Source organism: Mustela erminea, chromosome 17 (genome assembly GCF_009829155.1).
Source record: "Mustela erminea isolate mMusErm1 chromosome 17, mMusErm1.Pri, whole genome shotgun sequence".
NCBI classification, from domain to species: domain Eukaryota; kingdom Metazoa; phylum Chordata; class Mammalia; order Carnivora; family Mustelidae; genus Mustela; species Mustela erminea.
Genome location: NC_045630.1, coordinates 12922141 through 12944649, shown reverse-complemented (window position 1 = coordinate 12944649; position 22509 = coordinate 12922141). Strand labels below are relative to the sequence as shown.

Here is a 22509-nt window from a genome sequence, read left to right as displayed (position 1 = left end):
TCCCCCTTCCTGGGAATAAAAGTCCCACTGTGTTTTCAGAAGTTGAGTTGCTCACCACATATCCCCTTATATTTTGGGGCAAGTCTGGGTTTTGGAAGCAGTACTGTCATGGGTTTTGTAAAACTCCTAGATTACCTTTCCCAAGAAAGTTTCGTGCATTATTTTTGACTGTCTATTGTCATGAGTTTGCATTCATATAAAAGATGTATACTTTTGGGGCGCCTGGGTGGCTCAGTGGGTTAAGCCTCTGCCTTCGGCTCAGGTCATGATCTCAGGGTCCTGGGATTGAGCCCCGCATCAGGCTCTCTGCTCAGCAGGGAGCCTGCTTCCCCGCACCCCTGCCTGCCTCTCTGCCTGTTTGTGATCTCTCTCTCTGTCAAATAAATAAAATCTTAAAAAAAAAAAAAAATGTATACTTTTAAAACCCCTTCATCCAGCTTGCCCCAGAAAAGCCAATGTTTGGTTTTTCCAACCGCAGAATGCATAGGATATTTTGACAAATGCCCAGCACTTTTTTTTTTTTTAAACTGGTAAGACAGAATGGTGTCTTATTGCAGAATTGGAGTGCCACAGCGTGTGTGGATGGTAAATAATTTCACAGTTTTTATTTAGCTTCATGCCGATTCGTGGATCAAGAAAAGGCCAGGAGAGGAGCTCACATTGGCTTCTTTGAAACAGAGGAGCCTCTTGGACAGTATTCCCACAAAAGTGATTTGTCCAAATAGCTCTACCAAAGAAATCCAAGTGACGCAAATTGTCATGTGATCTTTTTGTGTCTTAAGTTCATTTTTTAAATAATTTTCAAAAAGTTGTTGGTGGGGGGGATTCACCTCTTTCCCTAATCAAAGGCATCATGAAAGTGCAAAATTTCAAATCATGTTTATGTGGCTTCTCATAGGGTGAATCGCTGCCTGCAGATGCCTGTTACTGTTCCTCTTGATTTGTGGCTTAACCAGGAGGAAATGTCTCAAGCTTCTACTTGTCAAGAGGCACGGGACCTCAGGGCTCTCATTCTCTGCCAGTTATAGACTCTGGGATCCAGATCACTGCATAGAGGGTGGGTTTGGACCACGTGGCCCCTTAGGTCCCTGCCAACTCTTAAAAAGTCTATTCAGATGTTATACTTAGAGTTCCTTCAGTTTTGTCTTGGGATTTTTTTCAAACCTCGTTTGGATGTCGAAAGCTGGTCCCTGTTGCTACTACAGTTCGCAGGCCCTGGTGCAAGGAAATGTTCTTTATAATGTTTTGAAGTGAACCTGTGGGAGGCACCGGGCTGGCTCAGCGGAAGAGCATGCGACTCCTGATCCTCAGGGTCAAGCTTTCAAGTGCGGTGTCGGATGTGGCGGTTACTTAAAAAAAAAATCTGAAAAGTGAACCTGTGGTCCCATATGGGCCACGAGAGGTGGGGGTGCTTTCCAGGCAGAAGAGCTGTGGGTAGGTCTGTGTGTACACAGACCACTACACTTTGGGTCTCGTGACCCTGCAGCCCAGCTACGTGAGGCTGATCAGGAATCAGTGCCTGAGCTAAGGGAAGCCACCTCTAGGCGGGGTATGAAGGACAACAGGGTCCCGTGATGTGGGTGACAGTTTCCCTTATCCCGGATACTCTCTGGGAAGGGGACTTTGCTGGTACAGTGGAGCACAGTCCTAGAGAAGCATGGAGAGCGAGCAGGTGGCAGAGCCACCAGGAAGCAGAAACTGACACTGTCCCTAATAACAATAAGCAGTAAAAGTCGAATCAGAGACACAGATTGAAAAAGAGTCTTGCTGTAATTCTTCTTGGAGAACTAGAGCTGCCACCTTTCATGGTGGCTCCCACTCAGTGCCCAGGGGCTTCCTTCGGGCTTCCTGGTTCCTCAGTTCTCTTTGTGGCTGTCAACATCCATTGTCTCCCGTACCCTGTTCTTTACTGTCTGAAGGAACCTCATAGACACTTCTGGGAATTTACACTTCCATGTAGTTAGACTTCCATGTAATGTAGAAACTTTCTGAAATATTTGGCCATGAATAGCAAGGGACTCCATTTGCTTTAGAGTTTCAGGGACCTGGGGTGCATGGCTCTTCTCCTGCAGGTGAAGGTAGCTAGCTAGACCTGCAAGACTTCGTTTCTCTGCCATTGGGGTCATCCAGCCATCTAACAAGCATGGAAACATTACATGCCTGCTACATAAAAGATACTGTCTTCTGCCTCTCCATTTTGTTTTTGGCATTTCCTCCCTTTAATTTATCATTACTAAGAGATGGTAGGGCTGTGGTGTTCATTTTTGCTATCTTTATCAGTGAAGGCTTTGTTTTTTAAGGAGTAGAGGGCACATTCCATTTCTCCGGTAACATGAATGGAATAAGCGGGCACTCTGTAAAGCACTTTGCAACGTTCTCCTTCCTTTTAGACTTCCTGTAAAATTGAAATGATTATTTCCTTTTCACATGAAGAAGGTGAGGCACAGGAGACCTAAGTAAGTTGTCCTGGGTCTTGGGGTCGTCAGGAGCAGAGCTGGAGCCTAAATCTCTGACACGAAAGCTTGTGCTTGTGACCCCTCGGCTGGATGTCTGGACTTGCAGTTTAGAAAATAAATGAATAATGAACTCCAAATTATTTCTTCATCAGAGTCCTTCTGGTGCTTTGGGCACCGTGCTGGGTGACCTCCACAGAGCCTTTGCTGATCGCTGCCCTTCTCCCCACACCTGTACTTCACATTAAGCAAAGGAAATCTCACAGTTTATATCCTCTTGTCCTTCTGAGTTCTGTGGCACTTTTAGCACAGATTGTCAGTCGTCCTCTCCTGGCATCTCCCTGAAGCCCCTAGTACAGAGTCTTGCACATAGATTTGGTGTTTGATTCATGTTTGTAGAAGAATAGAATGAAGGACTTTTCTCTAACCTAAGACCCTTTGATAGTTCTGTGTTGATGGTGGTGGTGGCTTTTTTTTTTTTTTTTAAGATTTTATTTCTTTGTCAGAGAAAGAGCACAAGTAGGGGGAGTGGCAGCAGAGGGAGAAGCAGGCTCCCCACTGATCGGGGATCCCAACTTGGGGCTTGATTTCAGGACCCTGTGATCATGACCTGAGCCAAAGGTAGACACTTAACTGACTAAGCCACCCAGGTGCCCCTGTGGTTTTGTGCTTTTAAATAAAAGAAAATGAAATAATTATAAGCAAATACTCATATCTTTGGATTTAAAGTCCATTTTTTATAGGGACCATATTGTTAGGTGCTGTTTTTAATCCAGGCTGAAAGTCACTGCCTTTTAATTGGAATGTTTAGTCCATTTATGTTTTTTAAGTTGAAGTATAGTTTACCTATAGACCAATACATTAGTTCCAGATTACAACTTGGTGATTCAAGAATTGTATGTAGTACACAGTACTCACCACAATGAATTGCCATTCGTCACCACACAAAATCAGTATAAAATTATTGACATATTCTCTATGCTGTACTTTTCATCCCCAGAACTTACTTTAAAACTGGAAGTTTGTATCTTTTTTTTTTTTTTAATTTAAAATATGTATATGGTTTTCCACTCATTTTGACTCAGGTTGCTTTTAGTGCTGCTTCTGTCAGAAGGAGCATCCTTCTGGAAACTTTGCTTTTCTTCCTTATCAGTTGGCACAGGACAGCCAATGCACGAAACTGCTGTGTTTGTGCATGGTTACAGATGGCAGTGATTTTATGGCATCCAGGGCATTTCCCATCGGTGAAGTAGGAATTAGAGCTCTGCACCAGGCGCTGCTGCTTATGCTTCCTTTTCTCTTCCTCCAGGGAGGCATAGAGGAGGTCCTCTGCAAGGGGCATGTTCTTGTAGGAAGCTTGTTGCCAGGAAGGCTTGAAGTTTGAACCTCTTAGTTCCTTTTTTTTCTGTTTTGTCTATTTAGTTCTCTTTTACCTAACACCCCTCACCCTTTTCTCCTCTGAAAACCTCCACCTTGTTCTCTGTATTTGTGAGTCTGTTTCTGTTTGTTTTGTTTTTTAGATTCTGCATATAAGTGAAATTTGTCTTTTTCTATCTGACTTAATTTCACTTAGCATAATAGGGTCCATCTATGTTGTTGTGAATGGCAAGATTTCATTCTTTTTTTATGACTAATAGTTCACATCTTCTTTATCCGTTCCTCTATTGTTGGATACTTGGGTTGTTTTTGTATCTTGACTATTGTAAATAGTGCTGCAGTAGACATCAGAGTGCACCTATGTTTCTGAATTAGTGTTTTTGTTTTCTTTGTGTAAATACCCAGTAATGGAATGGTAGTTCCATTTTTCATTTTTTGAGGACCCGCCATACTGTTTTCTGTAGTGACTGCATCAGCTTACTTTTCCACCAACAGTACATGAGAGTTCCTTTTTCTCCACGTACTTGCCAACAGTTATTTCTTGTCTCGTTGCTCCTAGCCATCTTATTGTGGTTTTGATTTGCATTTCCCTGATGATTAGTGATGTTGAGCATCTTTTCATGTGCCTGTGGCCATCTGAGTGTATTCTTTGGAAAATTGTTTTTCAGATCTTCTGCCATTTTTTAAATCTGATTTTTGGGGGGTGACACATGAGTCGAATGCATTCTTTATATATTTTGAATATTAACCCTTTGTCGGATATATCATTTGCAAATGATACATCATTTAGTAGGTTGCCTTTTCATTTTGTTGATGGTTTCCTTTGCTATGTGAATGCTTTTTAGTTTGATGTAGTCCCAATAGTTTGCTTTTGCTTTTGTTTCCCTTGCATAAGGAGACCGGTCCAGAAAAATGTTTGTTAAGGCCAGTGTCCAAGAGATTACTGACAGTGTTCTCCTTTAGGAGTTTTATAGTTTCTGGTCTTACATTTAGGTCTTTATTTCATTTTGAGTGTACTTTTGTGTACAATGTAAGTTGTGTGGTAAAAGAAAGTGGTCCAGTTTTATTTTTTGTACATCGATGTCCAGTTTTCTCAACAGCATTTGTTGAAGAGACTGTCTTTTCCCCATTATATATTCTTCCCTCCTTTGTTGTAGATTAATTGACCATATGTAAACATGAGTTCATTTCTGGGCCACCTACTCTGTTCTGTTGACCTGTTGTCTGTTTTCTGCCAGTGCCTTACTGTTTTGATTACTATAGTTTTATAGTATAGCTTGGAATCTGGGATTTTGATACTTCTAGTTTTGTTCTTTCTCAAGATTGCTTTGGCTATTCACAGTCTTTCTTGGTTCCATACAGATTTTAGTATTATTTGTTCTAGCTCTATGAAAAATACTATTGGTATTTTAAGAGGGATTCATTGGATCCGTAGATTGCTTTGGGCAATAGGACATCTTAACAATATTCATTCTTCCAATCCATGAGTGTGATATCTTTTCATTTTTTGGTGTTACCTTCAATTTCTTTCAACAGTGTCTTATAGTTTTCAGAGTACTTGTCTTTCACTTCCTTGGTTAAATTTATTGCTGGATATTTTATTCTTTTTGATGCAATCATAAATTGGATTGTTTTCTTAATTTCACTTTCTGCTACTTTCTGTATAGTGTATAGAAATGCAATATAGGTTTCTGTATGTTAACTTTGTATCATACAAATTTACTGAATTCATTTATTAGTTCTAATGGTTTTTAGTGGTGTCTTTAGTGTTTCCATATATAGTATCATGTTATCTGCAAAAAGTGACAGTTTCACTTCTTCCTTTCTAATTTGTATGGTTTTAGTTCTTGTCTGATTGCTGCAGCTAGGACTTCTATTTCTGGGTTGAATAAAAATGGCAAGAATGGTCATCTTGTGTTGTTTCTGATCTTAGAGGAAAAGCTTTTAGTTTTTCATTCTTGAGTATGATGTTAGTTGTGGGTTTGTCATATATAGTCTTTATTATGTTGAGGTATATTTCCTCTGACCCTTTGTTGAGACTTTTTTTTTTTTTTTATCATGAATGGTTGTTGAATTTTGTCAAATGCTTTTGCTGTGTCTACTGGGATGATCATATGGTTTTTAGCTTTCATTTTGTTAATGTGGTGTATCCCATTGATTTTTTTGCAGATATTGAACCATCCTTGCATAAATTCCTCTAGAATAAATTCCACTTGATCTTGGTCAATGAACTTTTTAATGTACTGTTGAATTTGATTTGCTAATATTTTGTTGAGTATTTTTGTATCTACGTTCATCAAGAATATTGGCCTGTCAGTTTCTTTTTTTTGGTAGTGTCTTTTGTTTTTGTGTCAGGGTAATCTGAAGAGAAATCTGTTCAGATTTTTTATTTCTTCCTAATTCAGTTTTAGAAGATTGTGTATTTCTAGGAATTTATTTCTTCTAGGTCGTCCAATTTGTTGGTGTATAATTTTTTGTAGTAGTCTTTTATAATCCTTTTTATTTCTATGTTAGTTTTAATTTCTCTTTCATTTCGATTTTATTCTTTTAGTTCTCACTCTTTTTTTCTTGATAAGTCTGGCTACAGTTTTGTCAACTTTGTTTATCCTTTAAAGAACCAGCTCTTGGTTTCATGATTCCTTTCTATTTTTATTTTTTTTTAGTTTCTATTTTATTTATATCTTCTCTGATCTTTATTATTTCCTTCCTTTTATTAACTTTGGGCTTCATTTGTTCCTCCTTTTCTAGTTTCTTTAGATGTAGGTTAGATTGAGATTTTTCTTGTTTCTTGAGGTAGACCTGTATTACTATAAATTTCTCTCTTAAAACTGCCTTTGCTGCATCCCAAAGATTTTGAACTGTTGTATTTCCATTTCATTTGTTTCCAGGCATTTTTTTTTAATATTCCTTTGATTTCTTCATTCACTGATTTGTTATTTAGTAGCATGTTGTTTAACCTACATGTGTTTCTGCTTTTTTCTAGTTTTTTTTTTTCCTTGTAATCAATCTCTAGTTTCATACAGTTTGTGGTCAGAAAAGATATTTGATTTGATTCCAGTCTTCTTAAATTTATTGAGACTTATTTTGTGACTGAATGTGATCCTTTCTAGGTAATGTTCTGTGTGTGCTTGAAAAGAATGTGTATTCTGTTGATTTCAGATGGGATGTTCTATATATATATGTTAAGTCTATCTGGTCTAATGTGTTGTTTGAAGACACTGTTTTCTTATTGATTTTCTGCCTAGATGATCTATCCATTGGTGTAAGTGGGGTGTTAAGATGCCATACTATCACTATATTATCATCAATTTCTTTCTTTTTGTTTGTTAGTATTTGCTTCATGCATTTAGATACTCCAGTGCTGAGCATAGATATTTACAATTTTTATATCTTCTTGTTGGATTACTTTATCATTATGTAATGCCCTTCTTTGTCTCTTGCCACAGTCTCTGTTTTAAAGTTCTGATTTTTGTCTGATAGAAATATTGGTACTCCAGTTTGGGGGGCTTTTTTGGTTTTTGTTTTTGTTCTTTTCTTCTTTCATTTGCACAGTAAATATTTTTACCATCCATTCACTTTCAGTCTATGTGTCTTTAGGTCTCAGATGAGTCTATTGTAGGCAGCATTTAGATGGGTCTTGTTTCTTTATCCATTCAGTCTTTTGATTGGAGAATTTAGACTGCTTACTTTTAAAGTTTTGATAGCCATGTACTTACTGCCATCTTGTTTATTGTTTTCTGGTTGTTGTTGTTGTAGTTTTTTTCCTGTTCCTTCTTCTCTTGCTTTCTTGTGATTGATGACTTTCTCTGGTGTTATGTTTGCATTCCTTTCTCTTTATTTTTTGTGTTTTTATTTCAGATTTTTCATTTATGGTAACCATGAGGTTCATATATAATATCCTAAGTATATAGCAACCTATATTGATGATTGTTTAAGTTCGAACACATTCTAAAAGCACTAAGTTTTTACTCCCTCTGTTTTTATGTATATGATATCATAGTTTACATCTTTCTAGTTTGTGGCTTTCTTCACTAATGTTTTAGATATAATTGATTTTACTACTTTTGTTTTTTAACCTTTATACTAGCTTTCTAGGTGATTGATCTACTATCTTTACTATATATTTAATTTCACCCATGACATTTTTTCCTTTCATAGTCTTCTGATTATGTTCTGTTCTGCTTAAAGAAGTCCTTTTAATGGCCAGGTTAGTGGTGATAAACTTTAAATTTTGTCTGGGAAACTCTCTCTCCTGCAATTCTGAATAATAACCTTGCTCAGTAGAGTTTTCTTGATAGCAGGTTTTTTCTTTCAGCACTTTGAATATATCATGGCACTGCAATGTTTCTGCTGAAAAATCAGCTGGTAGCCTAATGGGATTTCCCTCGTTAGTAATTTTTTGCTTTTTTCTTGCTGCTTTTAAGATTCTCTCTTTGGGGCACCTGAGTGGCTCAGCGGGTTATGTGTCTGCCTTTAGCTCGGGTCATGATCCTGGGGTCCTGGGATTGAGTCTTGCTTTTCCCTCTCCCCCACCTTCCTGCTTTTGCTCTACCTCTATCAAATAAGTAAATAAAATCTTTAAAAAAGTAAGATTCTCTCTTGATCTTTTTTCTTTTTTTTTAAGATTTTATTTATTTGACAGACAGAGATCTCAAGTGGGCAGAGAGGCAAGTGACGGGTGGGGTGGGGAAGCAGGCTCCCAGCTTAGCAGAGAGCCCAATGTTGCTCGATCCCAGGACCCTAAGATCATGACCTGAGCTGAAGGCAGAGGCTTAACCCACTGAGACACCCTGGTGCCCCTCTCTTTATCTTTAATCCTTGACATTTTAATTACTACATCTTTTGTGGACTTCATTGAATTCATCTTATTTAGAACTCTCTGGATATCTCTTTATCCAGGTTAGATAACTTTTCAGCTATTATTTCTTCAAATAAGTTTTCTGCCCCTTTTCTCTGTCTTCTTCTGGGACCTCCATAATGCAAATGTTAATACACTTGAAGTTTTCTCAGAGGTCCTGTAACCTATCCTCAATTTTTTTTTCACTTAAGATTTTTAATATTTTCAGGGGCGCCTGGGTGGCTCAGTGGGTTAAAACCTCTGCCTTCGGCTCAGGTCATGATCCCAGGGTCCTGGGATCGAGCCCCACATTGGGCTCTGCTCAGCAGGGAGCCTGCTTCCTCCCCTCTCTCTGCCTGCCTCTCTGCCTACTTGTGATCTCTGTCTGTCAAATAAATAAATAAAATCTTAAAAAAAAATTAAAAAATTAAAAAAAATTTTTTAAAGATTTTTAATATTTTCAAAATTAAGATTTTTAACATGACAGCTATATCTCACTTTTTAAATTTAAATCAATTGATTAATATATAGCATATTGTTAATTTCAGAGGTAGAGTTTAGTGATTCATCAGTTTTACATAATATCCAGTGCTCATTACATCACATGCCCTCCTTAATGTCCATCACCTAGTTACCCCATCTTCTCAGTCCCTTCACCTCCAGCAACCCTCAGTTTGTTTCCTATGATTAAGAGTCCCATAGTTTTTCTCCCTTTCTGATTTTGTCTTCTTTTATTTGACCTTCCCTTCCCCAGTGATCCTGTTATGTTTCTTAAATTCCACCTAAGTATGAGATCATGTGATAATTGTCTTTCTCTGATTTCTTTTAGCATAATACCCTCTTGTTCCATCCATGTCATTCCAAATGTCAAGATTTCATTTTTTGATGGCTGAGTAGTATTCCATTGTATACGTGTGTGTGTGTGTGTGTGTGTGTGTGTGTGTATGCACACCACATCTTTGTCCATTCATCTGTTGATAATCCGTCTTCAATTTTTAAAATTAAAAAAATTTTTTTTTTTCTTTTTGCTATTCAGTGGGTACTTTCCATTATCCTTTCTTCTGGATTGCTGATCCCTTCTGCATCTGCTAAAATGCTGTTGATGTCCTCTCCTGTATTTTTCATCTCAGTTACTGTATTCTTCCACTCTGGTTGGTTTTTTTTGTTTGTTTGTTTGTTTGGGTTTTTTTTGTTTGGTTGTTTTTTACATTTTCTGTCTCTGTTGAATTTCTCACTCAGCTCATCCACTCCTCTCTATGTCTTGTGATCACCTTTATGACTGTTACTAGGTATTTTGCTTATCTCTGTTTTGATTAGTTCTTTTTCTGAAGATTCGTCTTGTTCTTTTGTTTGGAGCATGTTTATATGTCTGCTCATTTTGTTTGATCTTCTGTGTTTTCATGAATTGGGTGAAACAGCTACCTCTCCCTGTTTTGAAAGAGTAGACATCATGTAGGAACTTACCTGCACAGACTGTGTATACCTGCCTGTGTGTAGCTTTGACTGGCTGACCGGAGCTGTACTGGGTGCCAGCTAGGGGTCCTTGGGTGTTCTCTGTAGGAAGCATCCTGGCAGGGAACACTGAAGTTGGTGGTAAGAATGGGATGGAGGTCTGGGGCCACGTGGTGCTTGAGCAGGCATGGGTTGGGGGGCACCTTGGGAATATGGCTAGAGCTGGTTTGGGCTGGGGGCCTGAAGCTCACTGAGGCAGTAGGTGGGCTTGAGTGTCTAGCCTCTGCTCCCATCTGTGCTACCAAAGTGGAGAGGCAACATAAACAGTGGTGCTTCCCAGCACTTCTGACCCCAGAGAAAATTCTTGGAATCCCCCTGACCCCCACCCTGGTTTGTCAGAGGCTCTAGGGTTAGTGAATGGGTTTTCTCCATCTTTAGTCATTTAAGCCTTTTAAACCACAGCTTTTTTTCTGTGCCCCAGCATAGGTGAATCTGCTTGAGGGTCCTTCAGGGCTGTCCCCCTCTACTCTAGTCTGCTTTGTCAGGGAGGGGTGCCAGGGACTCTGACTTTTGTTGTGCAGAAGCTGTTCAATCAGCCGTCAGTTCTTCAGGAGGAATTGTTCTATATCTGGTTGTAGAATTGACGTGACCATGGGAGGACATGAGTTCAAGGTCTTCCTATGTTGCCATCTTGGATCCTCCCCTAGTCTGTTTACATTTAATGTAACTATTCATATGGTTTGATTTGGTTCTACCAGTTTACTGTTTTTTGTTTGTCTCATGTATTTTTTTTTTGTTTCTCCATATTTCTTTCATGCAGCCTTTTTTTTGCGGGGGGAGGGCAGCAAAACAAAGTTTATTGAGTGATTTCTTGAGCGATTGCAAAAGTGTTAGTACAAAGCTCCCAAGGAGGGAGGGGACCTGAAGGGGTTGCCCTCTTGCAACTTATAAACCTTATGATGTTGTATAATTTTTGCTCTAGTAGTCTTATGTTTTAAAAATACATAAGCAGCTTTTTATACTTACCTACGTATTTAGCATTTCAGTGATCTTTATTCCTTCCTGTATGTTTGAAATTTATCTAGTGTTAGTTCCCTTTGGCTCTCAGAATTTCTTTAACATGCATCGTGGTGCAGATGTGTTGGTGATGAATTCTTTCAGCTTTTATGTTTGAGAATATCTTTATTTTACCTTCATTTTTTGAAAGTTAGTTTTGCTGGAATTTAATTCAGGGTTGACAGAATTTTTTTTCTTCCCGCCCTTTAAAGATGTTCCGTTGTCTTTGGCCTCCCTTATTTGTGATCAAAAGTTACTTGTCATTAGATATAATATTCGGTATGTAATTTGTCTTTTTTTTTTTTTTCTAGCTACTTTCAAGATTTTTTTCTCTTTGCATTTGTAGTTTGACTGTGACTTGCCTAGGAACGTTTTCTTATTTATTCTGCTTGACATAGATGGAGCTTCTGGGATCTGCAAATTGATGTTTTTTCCCTCCAGTTTTGGGAAGTTTGGGCCATTATTTTTTCACATATTCTTTGTAACTCATTTTCTCTCTTCAGTAGTTGTTGTTAGACTGTGGAATATTGTCCCACAGTTATCTAGATAGTCTCTGTTCAGTGTCTCCTTCAGTCTTTTTTTTTTTAAACTTGGTTAACATTTGTTCATTTAACTTCAACTGCACTGACTCTCTTTTTTCTGCCTTCTTTGCTATTAAGACAGTGCAGAGAATTTTTCATTTCATTTCATTACTTTTCAGCTTTAGAATTTCTATTTGGTTCTTTTTTTAAAAAAAAAATTATTTGAGAGAGAGAGAGAGCGAGGGAGCGAGCATGGGGCAGGGGCAGGGACAGAGGGAGACGGAGAAACAGGCTCCCCGTTGAGCAGGAAATCCCTGTGGGTCATGATCCCAGGACCCTGAGATCATGACCTGAGCTGAAGGCAGATGCTTAAGTGACTGAGCCACCCAGGTGCCCCTGGTTCTTTTTTATAGTTTCTGTTTCTCTATTTCCTCTTCATCCATTCCTTATCTATATATTTTCCTTTAATTCCTTCAAGTGCTGTAAAGTTCCTGTCTGCTGATGGCAACATCTGAGTCATCATGGCCTTGATTTCTTTTTCTTTTTTTTTGTTTTTTTTACACGATTTTTTCTTTTTTTTTTTAACGAACATATATTATTTGTTTCAGGGGTACAGGTGTGTGAGTCATCAGTCTTACACAATTCACAGCACTCACCATAGCACACGCCCTCCCCAGTGCCCATCGCCCAGCCGCCCCACCCATCCACCCCCCTCCCCTCCAGCAACCCTCACCAAGTTGGCTGTGGTTTCTATAGACTACTTTTTCCATTCAGTTTGGGTCACATTTTCTTGTTTCTTTGCATGTCTATTGATTTCTGATTCAACAGAAAACATGATAATGATACATTTTGGAGGTTCTGGATTCTGTTACAGCCCTCTGAGGGACTTTTGTCTTAGCAGGCAGTTAATGTCATGAGACTCAAGTTCCAGACTCCTGGCTCCCCTCTACTAGCAGCCGCTGAAATCTCCACTCACTTCTTTATGTTTCTACCTGCTGCTTTTCCTCTTGGGCCCCTTGGGGTCTCCAGCCAAGAATTTGAACATATTTTATTGCAGATTTGGGGGTTCACCCTCCCCATCCCTTTCAGAGTTCCCCTTAACTTTCTGCCTGCTCTGCCCACCCTGAACTCTGTCCACTGCCACCCGGCAGAACAAGCGAACTTATAAATGTGGTCAGGTTCATTTTCTTTCCTTCCAGGGCCGACTTTTCTCATTTCTGCCTGCTTTTGATCATTCTCCAGTGCCCTCGCATAATTTTTAAGTATTTTGTCCAAATTTTGTAACTGCTGTCTGTAGGAGAGGTGTAACCAAGCTGCTCTGTCATTGGTGGAAGCCAGAAGCCAAGCACATACTTTTTTGGTCTTAGGTTCACACTTCTCCTCGGCCTTGGGCTCAGCCGCTATGGAGGGACTCGGGCTTTTTCCCCTGGGAGCTCCATTTTCAACCGAGGAGTAGAGATGATGCAGAGAGAACACCATGGGAATGTCTCAGTCGGCTTGGGGTGCTGTGCCAAAGAACCCTAGGCTGGGTGGCTTACACAACATTTTTTTTTTTTTCTCAGTTCTAGAGATTGGAAATCAAAGATCAAGTTTTGGTTTCTCATGAAGCCCCTCTCCTTGGCTCACACATGGCCATCTTCTCCCTGTGTCCTCATGGGGCTTTATCTCTGTGTGTCTATGTCCCTGGTGTCCCTTCATCTTTCTTATGAGGACACTAGTCCTGTTGGATCCAGGCCCCACCATTATGCCCTCATTTAACCTTCATTATCTCCTTAAAGGCCCTATTTCCAAGTGAAATCACATTGAGGATTAGGGCTTCAGTGTATAAGGTTGTTGGGCGGACACATAATTTAGTTCCTAGTAGAGCTGATCAAGGTTGGGGACGGTCTGGAAGCAGGCAGGAGTGGCTGTGGGGATGGCGTCGGGACGCATCTCGTCAGCCGTTGAGTCGCTTACCATAGCAATGCCATCTGCTGCTCTCTGCCAGGCACGTTGTGAGGGGCTTACGTTTCAGCGTGGGCAGGACTGGCTCTGCCCTCATGAGTTCACAGATGAGGAAGGTGGGAAGACGTCCAGATGGACAGTGAGGTCGCAGAGTGATGAGAGAAGACATCTGGTGCCTTGGGAGCACTGACAGAGGGGTCCTCCATCCAGTGTATGGGTCGGGGAAGGCTTCCTCGAGGAGATGCCTTTCTAAACCAGAACCTGAAGTGTGAGTTAGGAGTCAGTCATGGAGGAAAAGGGCTTCAGGCCAAGCACAGGGATGGGCAGATGCGGGGGGCCCCGGGGTCGAGGGGGGGCTCTGCACTCCAGAGGAGCAGAAAGTCATTTAGCACAGCGGGAGCCAGAGGCACTGGAGGAGCAGAGTGGTAAGGGAGAAGGCCAGAAAGATGGGCTGGGGCCGGCTTCCGAGTTGGATTGTGACTCTGTCCTCCAGACAGGAAAGAAGTGTTAAAGAGAGTAGCATTCTCCTGCTCAGAGGTCCCTTTCTGGCACAGTAAGTGCCTGGTGAATGTTGACACATCCCACGTGTTATGGTTTGGGGGAAGGGGCTGAGGTGGTTGGAGGGTTGGGGGTACGGATGACTTGCCTCCTTGGTAAAGCAGGGGAAGGGCTGGGAGGTCGCCAACCGCCTCTGGCTGCACCTGCCGCCGGGCTCTGGCTCACGCGTCTGGTGTTGCTGTTCAGCCCTGGACAGCGAGTCCGCCTCTAGCAGCATCCGCTTCAGCAAGGCCTGCCTGAAGAACGTCTTCTCCGTCCTGCTCATCCTCATCTACCTGCTGCTCATGGCCGTGGCCGTCTTCCTGGTCTACCAGACCATCACAGACTTCCGAGAGAAGCTCAAGCACCCCGTCATGTCGGTGTCTTACAAGGAGGTGGATCGCTATGACGCCCCAGGTAGAGACCCTGCCCTGGACGGGCAGCGAGGCCCAGGTCTGGGGTGCCGGCTTATGGAGGAGCCCCCGATGCCTTCCCCCACTGTGCTGGACAGCCGGGGGACAGCACACAGCCGGACTGGGCACGGTCTGGGTGTAGAGGACGTGCCCAGGGAGCTGCTGTCAGTACCCAGCAGAGCGTGTCCTGTGCAGAACGGAGGGGTGCACGGGGCCGGGTGCGGTCACTGCGTAGTGGGGTGGGCAAGGAAGGCTTCGCACGGAGCCGGATTTGAGCCCGGCCTTGACAGACGAGAAGAGAGTTTTTCTGGGAGGGGGATGAGCAGGAGCAGGGGTGAGTATAGTGAGGCAGAGGGCTTCCCTGGAGAGGATGTGTCTAGCCTGGCTCCAGCTCGAGGCTGGTGATGAAGAGCGGGGGGGGGGGGGGGGGGGGGGGGGGTGGCAGGGGAGGTAAAGCCATCCAGACGTGGCTGGGGCCCTGCCTGGGGAGGGGGCTCCCTGTCTTCCCTGTCCCAGTGGGGGCTGGGGGGAGTCCCTGAGGAGGAGCCATCCCTGCCATAGAGGGTCATGTCTGCCTCAGGGCCGTGAGCCTGGCCCTGGGCTCTGGAAGTGTGGGCAGGAACCGGGAGGCAGGAGCTCAGAGGGCTCTGGCTGTGCGCACCGGCCGTGTGCACCTGCTCTGCCCACAGGATGCCCGACTCACCCTCTGGATGGCCTGGCTGCAGGGCAAAGCCAGAGTCTCAGGGGCCTTTGCCTGGGCTTCTGGAAAGTGTGAGGCTCGCAGCGTCTTCACCCATCCTTGCCTGTCTTGTGTTTGTGCCTCTTCTCTGTGGGTCTGCCTTGGTCCCTTGATCTGCGGGTGTTTCTTTCTGAGCTCGGCCTGTGTCTGGTGCCGCACACCGCTCTTGGGTGTTCTGCCACCGAGGTCAGATGGCTGCCGTCAGGAGAGCCTGGAATGAGGTGCTCTGGCTGCAGGGAGGGAAGGACCATTGAGGTGTGAATCACACCTGGAGCCCCCCACATTAGAGCAGGAAGTGAGGAGGCATAGTGAGCCGTGGGGAGTCCCACAGCGGGGGGCCTCCCAGGCAGTGTGTGGGTGGTTGGTGGTATGGGGGGCTGGCATGGCCAGGGTCTGGCATGGAGGCCCCCTCGGGGTACGCTGAACAGGCCGGGAAATAGGGTGAGCTTTGGTGTAGGCGCCAGGAAGCCCGCACCCCAGCCAGGAGAGGGGCTTTCTGGGAAGGGGATTGTGTCTTCCTTTAGAGTAGGGCTTTCTGAGGGCAGCAGAAAGCTGTGGCTCCCCACCCTCCAAAACCCTCTTCTTCTCCCTCCTCTGCTGTCACTTGAGGAGTCTTGAACTGGGGCTGTTGGTGGGAGTGAAAAAATGTGTGTGACTTGGTTTTAGGGGTGTGGGTAGGGACCATGACTTCTGACAGTCCCTTCTTCCTGTCTGTGCCCTCTAGGGATTGCTCTGTACCCGGGTCAGGCCCAGCTACTCAGCTGCAAGCACTATTACGAGGTCATTCCGCCTCTGAGGAGCCCGGGCCAGCCGGGTGACATGGACTGCACCACCCAGAGGATCAACTACACGGACCCTTTCTCCAACCAGACCCTGGTAATGCCTGTTCCCCCGCGCCAGGCCTGGGCAGGCCGCTCGGTCAGCCTGGCGCCCGGCAGCCCCCTGTCTTCTGTCTGCCACGAGGCCACTCCTACTCCCTTTGTGCAGGCCCGTGGCCCCTGGCGACCATGAGACTGTCCCAGGTGGAGTCACGGCCATGCCTGGCTGGCCTGAGTCGGCAGGGGGCTGTGGGGGCTTTAGCGTTCTCCGGGTGCTCCTCGGGGGTTCCCGATGGCGTGATATGAGCCCGTCCTTGGCGGGAGGATGTAGGGCTGCAGGCTGAGGCCACTGTGGTGTCGTGGCATTAGTCCTGTACCTGAGCCCCAACACAAATGCCACGTGGGGCCAACGGAAGCATTCATTCCTGGGGACGGGGCCTGGAAGCCGTATTTTGAAGTAAACAGGCCAGCGTGAAGAAGCCGGTCTGGGAATGAGGACCCCCGGCCCTGGCGGCAACCGCACAGGGTTTGGAAGGCAGGGAAGGAATTTCCTATATATGTAAATTTTCTCTTTTGCATCCCATGTCCTTGTTTCAGAGAGGACTGAACGGGGCTGAGTAAAGGTTTTCCAGATCAAAGAAAGGAAAGGGGCTTTAAGGTGGAGGCAGCAGCTGCAGGTGTCTGGAGGGGCAGGTGCCCCCCACCCCCTGCGGCGGGAGGCCGAGCTGCGCAAAGGCCGGATGACAAGGGCTCACCTGTGGCTCGTGGGGTGGTCGGAGGTGGACAGTCCGGCCGGGACGGTTCTGTTCACATTCGTCCTGGGCTTCCTCCTAAGATCGGGCTGAAATGGTTCCCTCTTGGGCAGAAACTAGAGTGAGATAACGTTTCCATGACAGTCCCACGAACCCAGAGCAGGTATCACCAGTGGACAAGACATTTTGGGCTGGTGTGAAATACAGATCGGGTCTCTGGACCCAGCACGCTGCCCCCACCCTGCAGAAGGCGAGGGGAAAGCCTTCCCTCCGGCTCCCAGCTCCGCACCCGCTGGCTCGGAGGGCAGGGGTCAGGGCAGCGGGCGGGACGGTCATCATGGCACCGTCCATTGGTGGGGCCTCCTGGGCCTCCTGCCCTCCCGGGGCATGGGGAGCTGCAGGGCATGACTTTTGCTTCTGGGTAAGAACATTCTCTGTGGAGGCTCAGTGGAGCTTCCCTGCTGGGCGCCAGGGCAGCCGAGAGAACTGGAGCAGAGCTCGAGACGGGCCTCCAGGGCCGACGGGGCACCAGGTACCGGAGAGGACTCTGTTCCCAGGAGGGAAATCCGCCACGTACGCGGCCTGCTGGCCTTGCCTGCCCACGGCCCCGGACTGCCAGCTGCAGGCCAGCACGGGCATGAGTGAACCCTGAGGGGCACCTGCGCCCTGGACCTGTGCTTGTCGCCCTGGCCTGTCCTTCAGGTAGGAGTGGAGAAGTTCGGCTCGTTAGACGTTTTCGGGAAACCAGTGGCATGGAAGAGGACCAGGAGGGACCAGTGGAATGGACTCTGTAGGGTGGGAATGGATGCTAATTTAGATGAAGGGAAACGTACTTTTTAGGAACGTTAAGAGGAGCAGGATATACCCCAGGAACGCTGTGCGGACCCCCACTCCTGCCGCCTGCTCTGGGAAACCCCGCTGGACGGCCGGGCTGCACGGGGGTCTTGGGGTGGCCGTCCCCAACTGAGCAGTGCCGCTGAGGAGCCCCTCGTGCTCGTCCCCAGACCTGGTGGCGCCGGCGGCACCTATTGCACTCGTTACGCAATTTAACGACCCGCTCTGAGCACCCCCGAGGTGAGGGCGCTCAAGGAGAGCCGTTGGCACGGAGATGGCCCTGAAGGCCGTGCGCGTCCGGCTCCGGGTGATGGTTCGTCTCCAGCGGGGCTGGCTGTGGCTTGTTGCTGTCCGTAGCCGAGAGCTGGGAGAGCTTCTGGCCTCTCTGGGCTGTGAGGCGGGGAGGTAGGGCCAGGCAGGCACAGGAGAGTGCCTGTGGGGACGGGGCCGTGGTGAGCCCAGGGCAGCTGTGGTGTCTCTGCAGGTCCCCAGGGAGCTCCATGGTTGGAGGCATCTGTGCCCCACCGCAGCCCCTGGCCTTGGCCTCCCGGCAGATTGGGCCTTGGTGGAGGTCCTCGGTGGCTGTGCCTGGCGTAGACATCGGAAAGTGTGGCCCCCCCCACCCCCCCGCCTTGGAGGTTGGCTCGCATCCTGCTTCCACCTCCGCCCGCCTTGTTTGCAGCGCAACGTCTGGGAAATGGGTCGGCTTCAGGCTGTTTGCGTCCTGACCGGTCTGTGTGCATGTGGCCCACCGGGGGCCTCCCCTGACCCGCTTCATCAGGCTCCCCGTCCCCGTGTTTCCTAGTCTCCCTTCCGTTCAGTGATGTTTACCGCAGGGGGGGCCGCCAGGCTCCAGGCTGTAGGACCCGTTCCTCTCCTCACCACCCGCCGTGTCCCTGGGTCCAGACGGCAAGCCCTTGCCTCCTTTGCTCTGCTCCAGAGCGTTCCCCGTGTGTTGGGCTGACACTGGCCTGAGCTGCTGGGCAAAACCACGCACCCCTAACGGACACCGTGGCTGTGGCCAGAGAGGAGTCTGCTTCTTGGGAGTCCACTGGGCGTGCGGGTGGGGGGCGCGCGGGGAGGCTAGCGATGGCCTCTGTCCGTCACTCTGCCATCCGCAGGACAGGCTCTCGGGCCTCGTGGGCAGCCCTGGCTCACGGTGACGGGCATGTACGGCGTCCGAGTCCCTTCTGTGCATGTTCCAGGAACTTGATCACGCGGCCGCGGCCAGGCCGCTGAGGCCAGGGACTGGGGAAGGGGGTGATGGAACAGTTCGCGTTCTCTGCTGCCACCGACATGTCGCGGAAGGGCTGGGAATGGAAAGGACCAAGATCTCTCAGGAAGTTGGAGCAAGAAGCAGGCAGAGTGAGGGCGGCGTTCCTGTCGGTCGACCTGGAAAGTCAGGAGCAAAGGGCTCCAGGAGGGGGGTTTATTTCGGATGGAAAAATAGAGGACTGTCCACTAGGATGCAACAGTCAGAAATCTGTGTGTGCCGGACAGCTTTCCGTTTGTGTATTTTAGGCAAAACCTGTTAGAAATAAGAAATAGCCATTGCCTTAAAGGGTGACTAAGTCCGTACTTTCCTTTCTCACGTTCACCGACCAAATGGACAAAAGGAGTGAGGATAAGAATTGAACAGCAGAGTTCATCAGTTTAGAGTGAGTGTGTGCGCGACGCTTCGTGCCTGACATCCCTCGCTCTCCAGGTGTCTGTGGAGCGTTGGTAACAGCCACTGGCGTTAAGATGGTTTTCCCCAAGTTAACCTGCGAATCCAGGTCGTCCGTTGAAAGTCCGAGTTGATGTTTCCATGGAATTTAACAACCTAGTTTTAAAATGTCCTCTTAGAAGAGCACGTGTACAGCAATCACCCCGCTGGATTTGGGGACAGGGAGCAGCGCCGCGGAGGGGACCTGCCTGGTCAGATGACAGAACTGTGTAAACCCGGGGGGCAAGCCCACATCTGCCCGTTGTCTGGGGAGCGGGACGCAGGTCCCTGTTTCTTACCAGATACAAAACTGAAAGCCGGGCACATAAAGTGTCTGAATGTAAAACCTTTAAAAAGTGTTCTAGGGGCGTCTGGGTGGCTCATTGGGTTAAGCCTCTGCCTTCGGCTTGGGTCATGATCTCAGGGTGCTGGGATTGAGCCCCACATGGGAATCTCTGCTTGACGGGGAGCCTGCTTCCCCCTCTCTCTGCCTGACTCTCTGCCTACTTGTGATCTCTCTCTTTCTCTCAAATAAATAAACAAAATCTTAAAAAAAAAAAAAAAAGTGGTCTAAAGAAATACAGGAGGGGGTGCTTGGGTGGTCCAGTCAGGGTCATGAGCTCGAACCGCACGTCAGGTTCTGTGCTCAGTGGGGGTCTGCTTGGGATTCTCTCACTCTGCCCCTCTGCCCTTCCCCCCCAACCCCCGCTACCATGCTCTCTCTCTCTCACACACTTCTTTTCTTTTCTTTTTTTTTTTAAGAGAGAGTAAGAAAAATATAGACCATTGATGTAATTTTGGTTTTCCTTGACCAGCAAAACCCAGAAGCCATAAAGAAAAAGATCGACAGATATCACTGTATCAGATTTAAAGCTTAATGTAAAAAATGACATTAGACACAAAGTTTGATGGAAAAGTGACAGACTGGAAGAAAACATTTGTACATTAAATGGATGTAAGCTAGCATCCTTTTTATTAATTAATCAATTAGAGCACACATCAGCAGGGGGAGGGGCAGCGGCAGAGAGAGAGACTCTCCAGCAGACTCCCCACTCAGCAGGGAGACTGACTCAGGCTCGATCTCACAACCCTGAGACCGTGAGCAGAGCCGCCGTCAAGAGTCAGACGCTCAGCGGACGGAACCACCCAGGCGCCCCCCGAGCGTCCTTCCCAAGTGAAGGGCTCCCCGAGCTCAGGCAGCCGCTGAGAAAAGTGGACAGAGGACAGTTGCTCTCGGCTCTGGTCCGGCGGTGCCCGGAGAGCCGCCCCGCGGGGCTGAGGGAGTGAGCACACACAGCGGCCCGGGTGGCCTGGGGTCCTCTGGGGTCCGCCGGGCGGGGAGCTTTCCGGTCGCACGTGTCCAGGGCAGAGCAGCCGCGGCTCCCCCAAGGCTGATTCCGGCCTTTGTGTGTCTGCAGAAATCCGCCCTGATTGTGCAGGGGCCCCGCGAGGTGAAGAAGCGCGAGCTGGTCTTCCTCCAGTTCCGCCTGAACGAGAGCAGCGAGGACTTCAGCGCCATCGATTACCTCCTCTTCTCGTCCTTCGGGGAGTTCCTGCGCAGGTGGCCTCCCCAGTCCGCAGCGGGCTGGCCCCTCCCGGGGCGGGGGCGGGGGCGGGCACGCGGGGCGGCCATGACCCGGCGGCCCAGGGGCTGACCTGGAGCCCGGAGGCCCGGGAGACCTGTTCTTACGAAGTGCGGCAGGTCTGGCGTGGCGCGTGTCCGGACCCGCGGGCCGAGAGCGAGGTCCTGTCACTGCTGGGACCTTGTGCGCCCCCGAGTCCCTGGCGCCGGGCCAGGTGTCCCCTGTGCTGTCAGGGCAGCATGTCTAGCCCTCGGTGTGTGTTGAATACGGGCATGAAAGTTCCTGTCTGCTGGGGGCGCCTGGCCGTGCCCTCTCTGGGGCCCGGAGTGGGCACTGGGATTGCAAGTGTTTTCTTCATGTGCCTGACTCCGGCCTCCAGGCCCTGCAGAGCCCAGGGCGCCCCGGAAGGAAAGTGGGGTGGCAGTCACCACGGAGGAGAGGCCGCTCCCCCGGCTGAGGCTGCGGGCCATCTTCCCTCCTCATACACCCCTGCTCCGCCCTTCTGGACTGGGGCCTCTGCTGTGGCGTCTTCACCCCTTCTGCTGCCGCTGTTCCCTCGGGCCTCCCTGCTGGAGCTGCCGGCCCGGCAGATGCCATAGGGGCCCGTCTGGGGAGGGGAGGCCAGCGGGTGCCGCTGCGGACTTGGGGCCGGTGCTCTGGGAGCAGGTGGGAAGGAGGAGGGACTCCCCCCATGAGAGGCCACCTCGAGCCGGGTGATCGCTCTCCCTGCGTGTGCAAAGCCAGACACGGAGCTTGGAAAGGAAGCAGGAAGTGGGCCCCCCCGGTGGTGCCAGCCAAGGAGCCCGCTGGAAGCAGGGGCTGGAGTTCGAGTCCGGCTGTCGGGCCTAACTGGACCCTTTCTTCTGTGTCTTCCCAGCCCAGACAGGGTGGGCTTCATGCAGGCCTGCGAGAGCGCCTATTCCAGCTGGAAGTTTTCCGGGGGCTTCCGCACGTGGGTCAAGATGTCCCTGGTGAAGACGAAGGAAGAGGACGGGCGGGAGGCGGTGGAGTTCCGGCAGGAGGTAGGTGGCCCTGGCTTTGCTGTCCCCTGCCGGCCGCCGCCTCCCTCGATTCGGGGGTGCAGAGGAGCTTTGCAGAAGAGATGGCCTCTGGGCAGTCTTCAGAGTAGAAGGGACCCCGTGCCAGGGAGGAAACGTGTTCCCCGGGCCCTTCCCTGGGCCACCATCGGTCCCCACCAACCACGTGGGCCAAGCACAGATGCCTGCGTTTCGCAGAGCGGGTGACTCAGCCCACACAGCCTGGGTTCTTGGCCCTTGGAGGCTGCCGGCCGCATCGGAGACGGGAGACTTGCAGGGAGGGGGAGACGCGGAGGCCTCTGAAGGTTGTGCACGTGAGGATCCGTTGGGATGCATGGGGAGAAATCCTAGCTTTCTCCTTGTATTAATTTATCATCCTTTTTGCTATTTCTGAATATTTTGAAAGGCGTGTCACGTTAGAACAGTAATAGCAATGTGACATCACTTTGAA

At 47.9% G+C, this 22509-nt stretch overlaps 1 protein-coding gene and 1 pseudogene across 12 annotated transcripts in view; one reads left to right on the top strand and one right to left on the bottom strand.

Moving 5' to 3' along the window:
* The window catches only part of PACC1 (proton activated chloride channel 1), a 166727-nt gene that overhangs the window by 135216 nt on the left and 9002 nt on the right, over positions 1-22509 (top strand). For 11 of the 12 annotated variants that reach the window (XM_032318522.1, XM_032318521.1, XM_032318523.1 and 8 more), the window contains 4 exons: positions 14385-14594; positions 16054-16205; positions 20857-20999; positions 21899-22043. In XM_032318522.1, the coding sequence (XP_032174413.1) occupies positions 14385-14594; positions 16054-16205; positions 20857-20999; positions 21899-22043 (650 nt within the window). The remainder of the gene's footprint in view (positions 1-14384; positions 14595-16053; positions 16206-20856; positions 21000-21898; positions 22044-22509) is intronic. The other variant, XM_032318532.1, reaches the window with a different exon arrangement.
* LOC116576360 lies at positions 3546-3808 on the bottom strand (annotated as a pseudogene).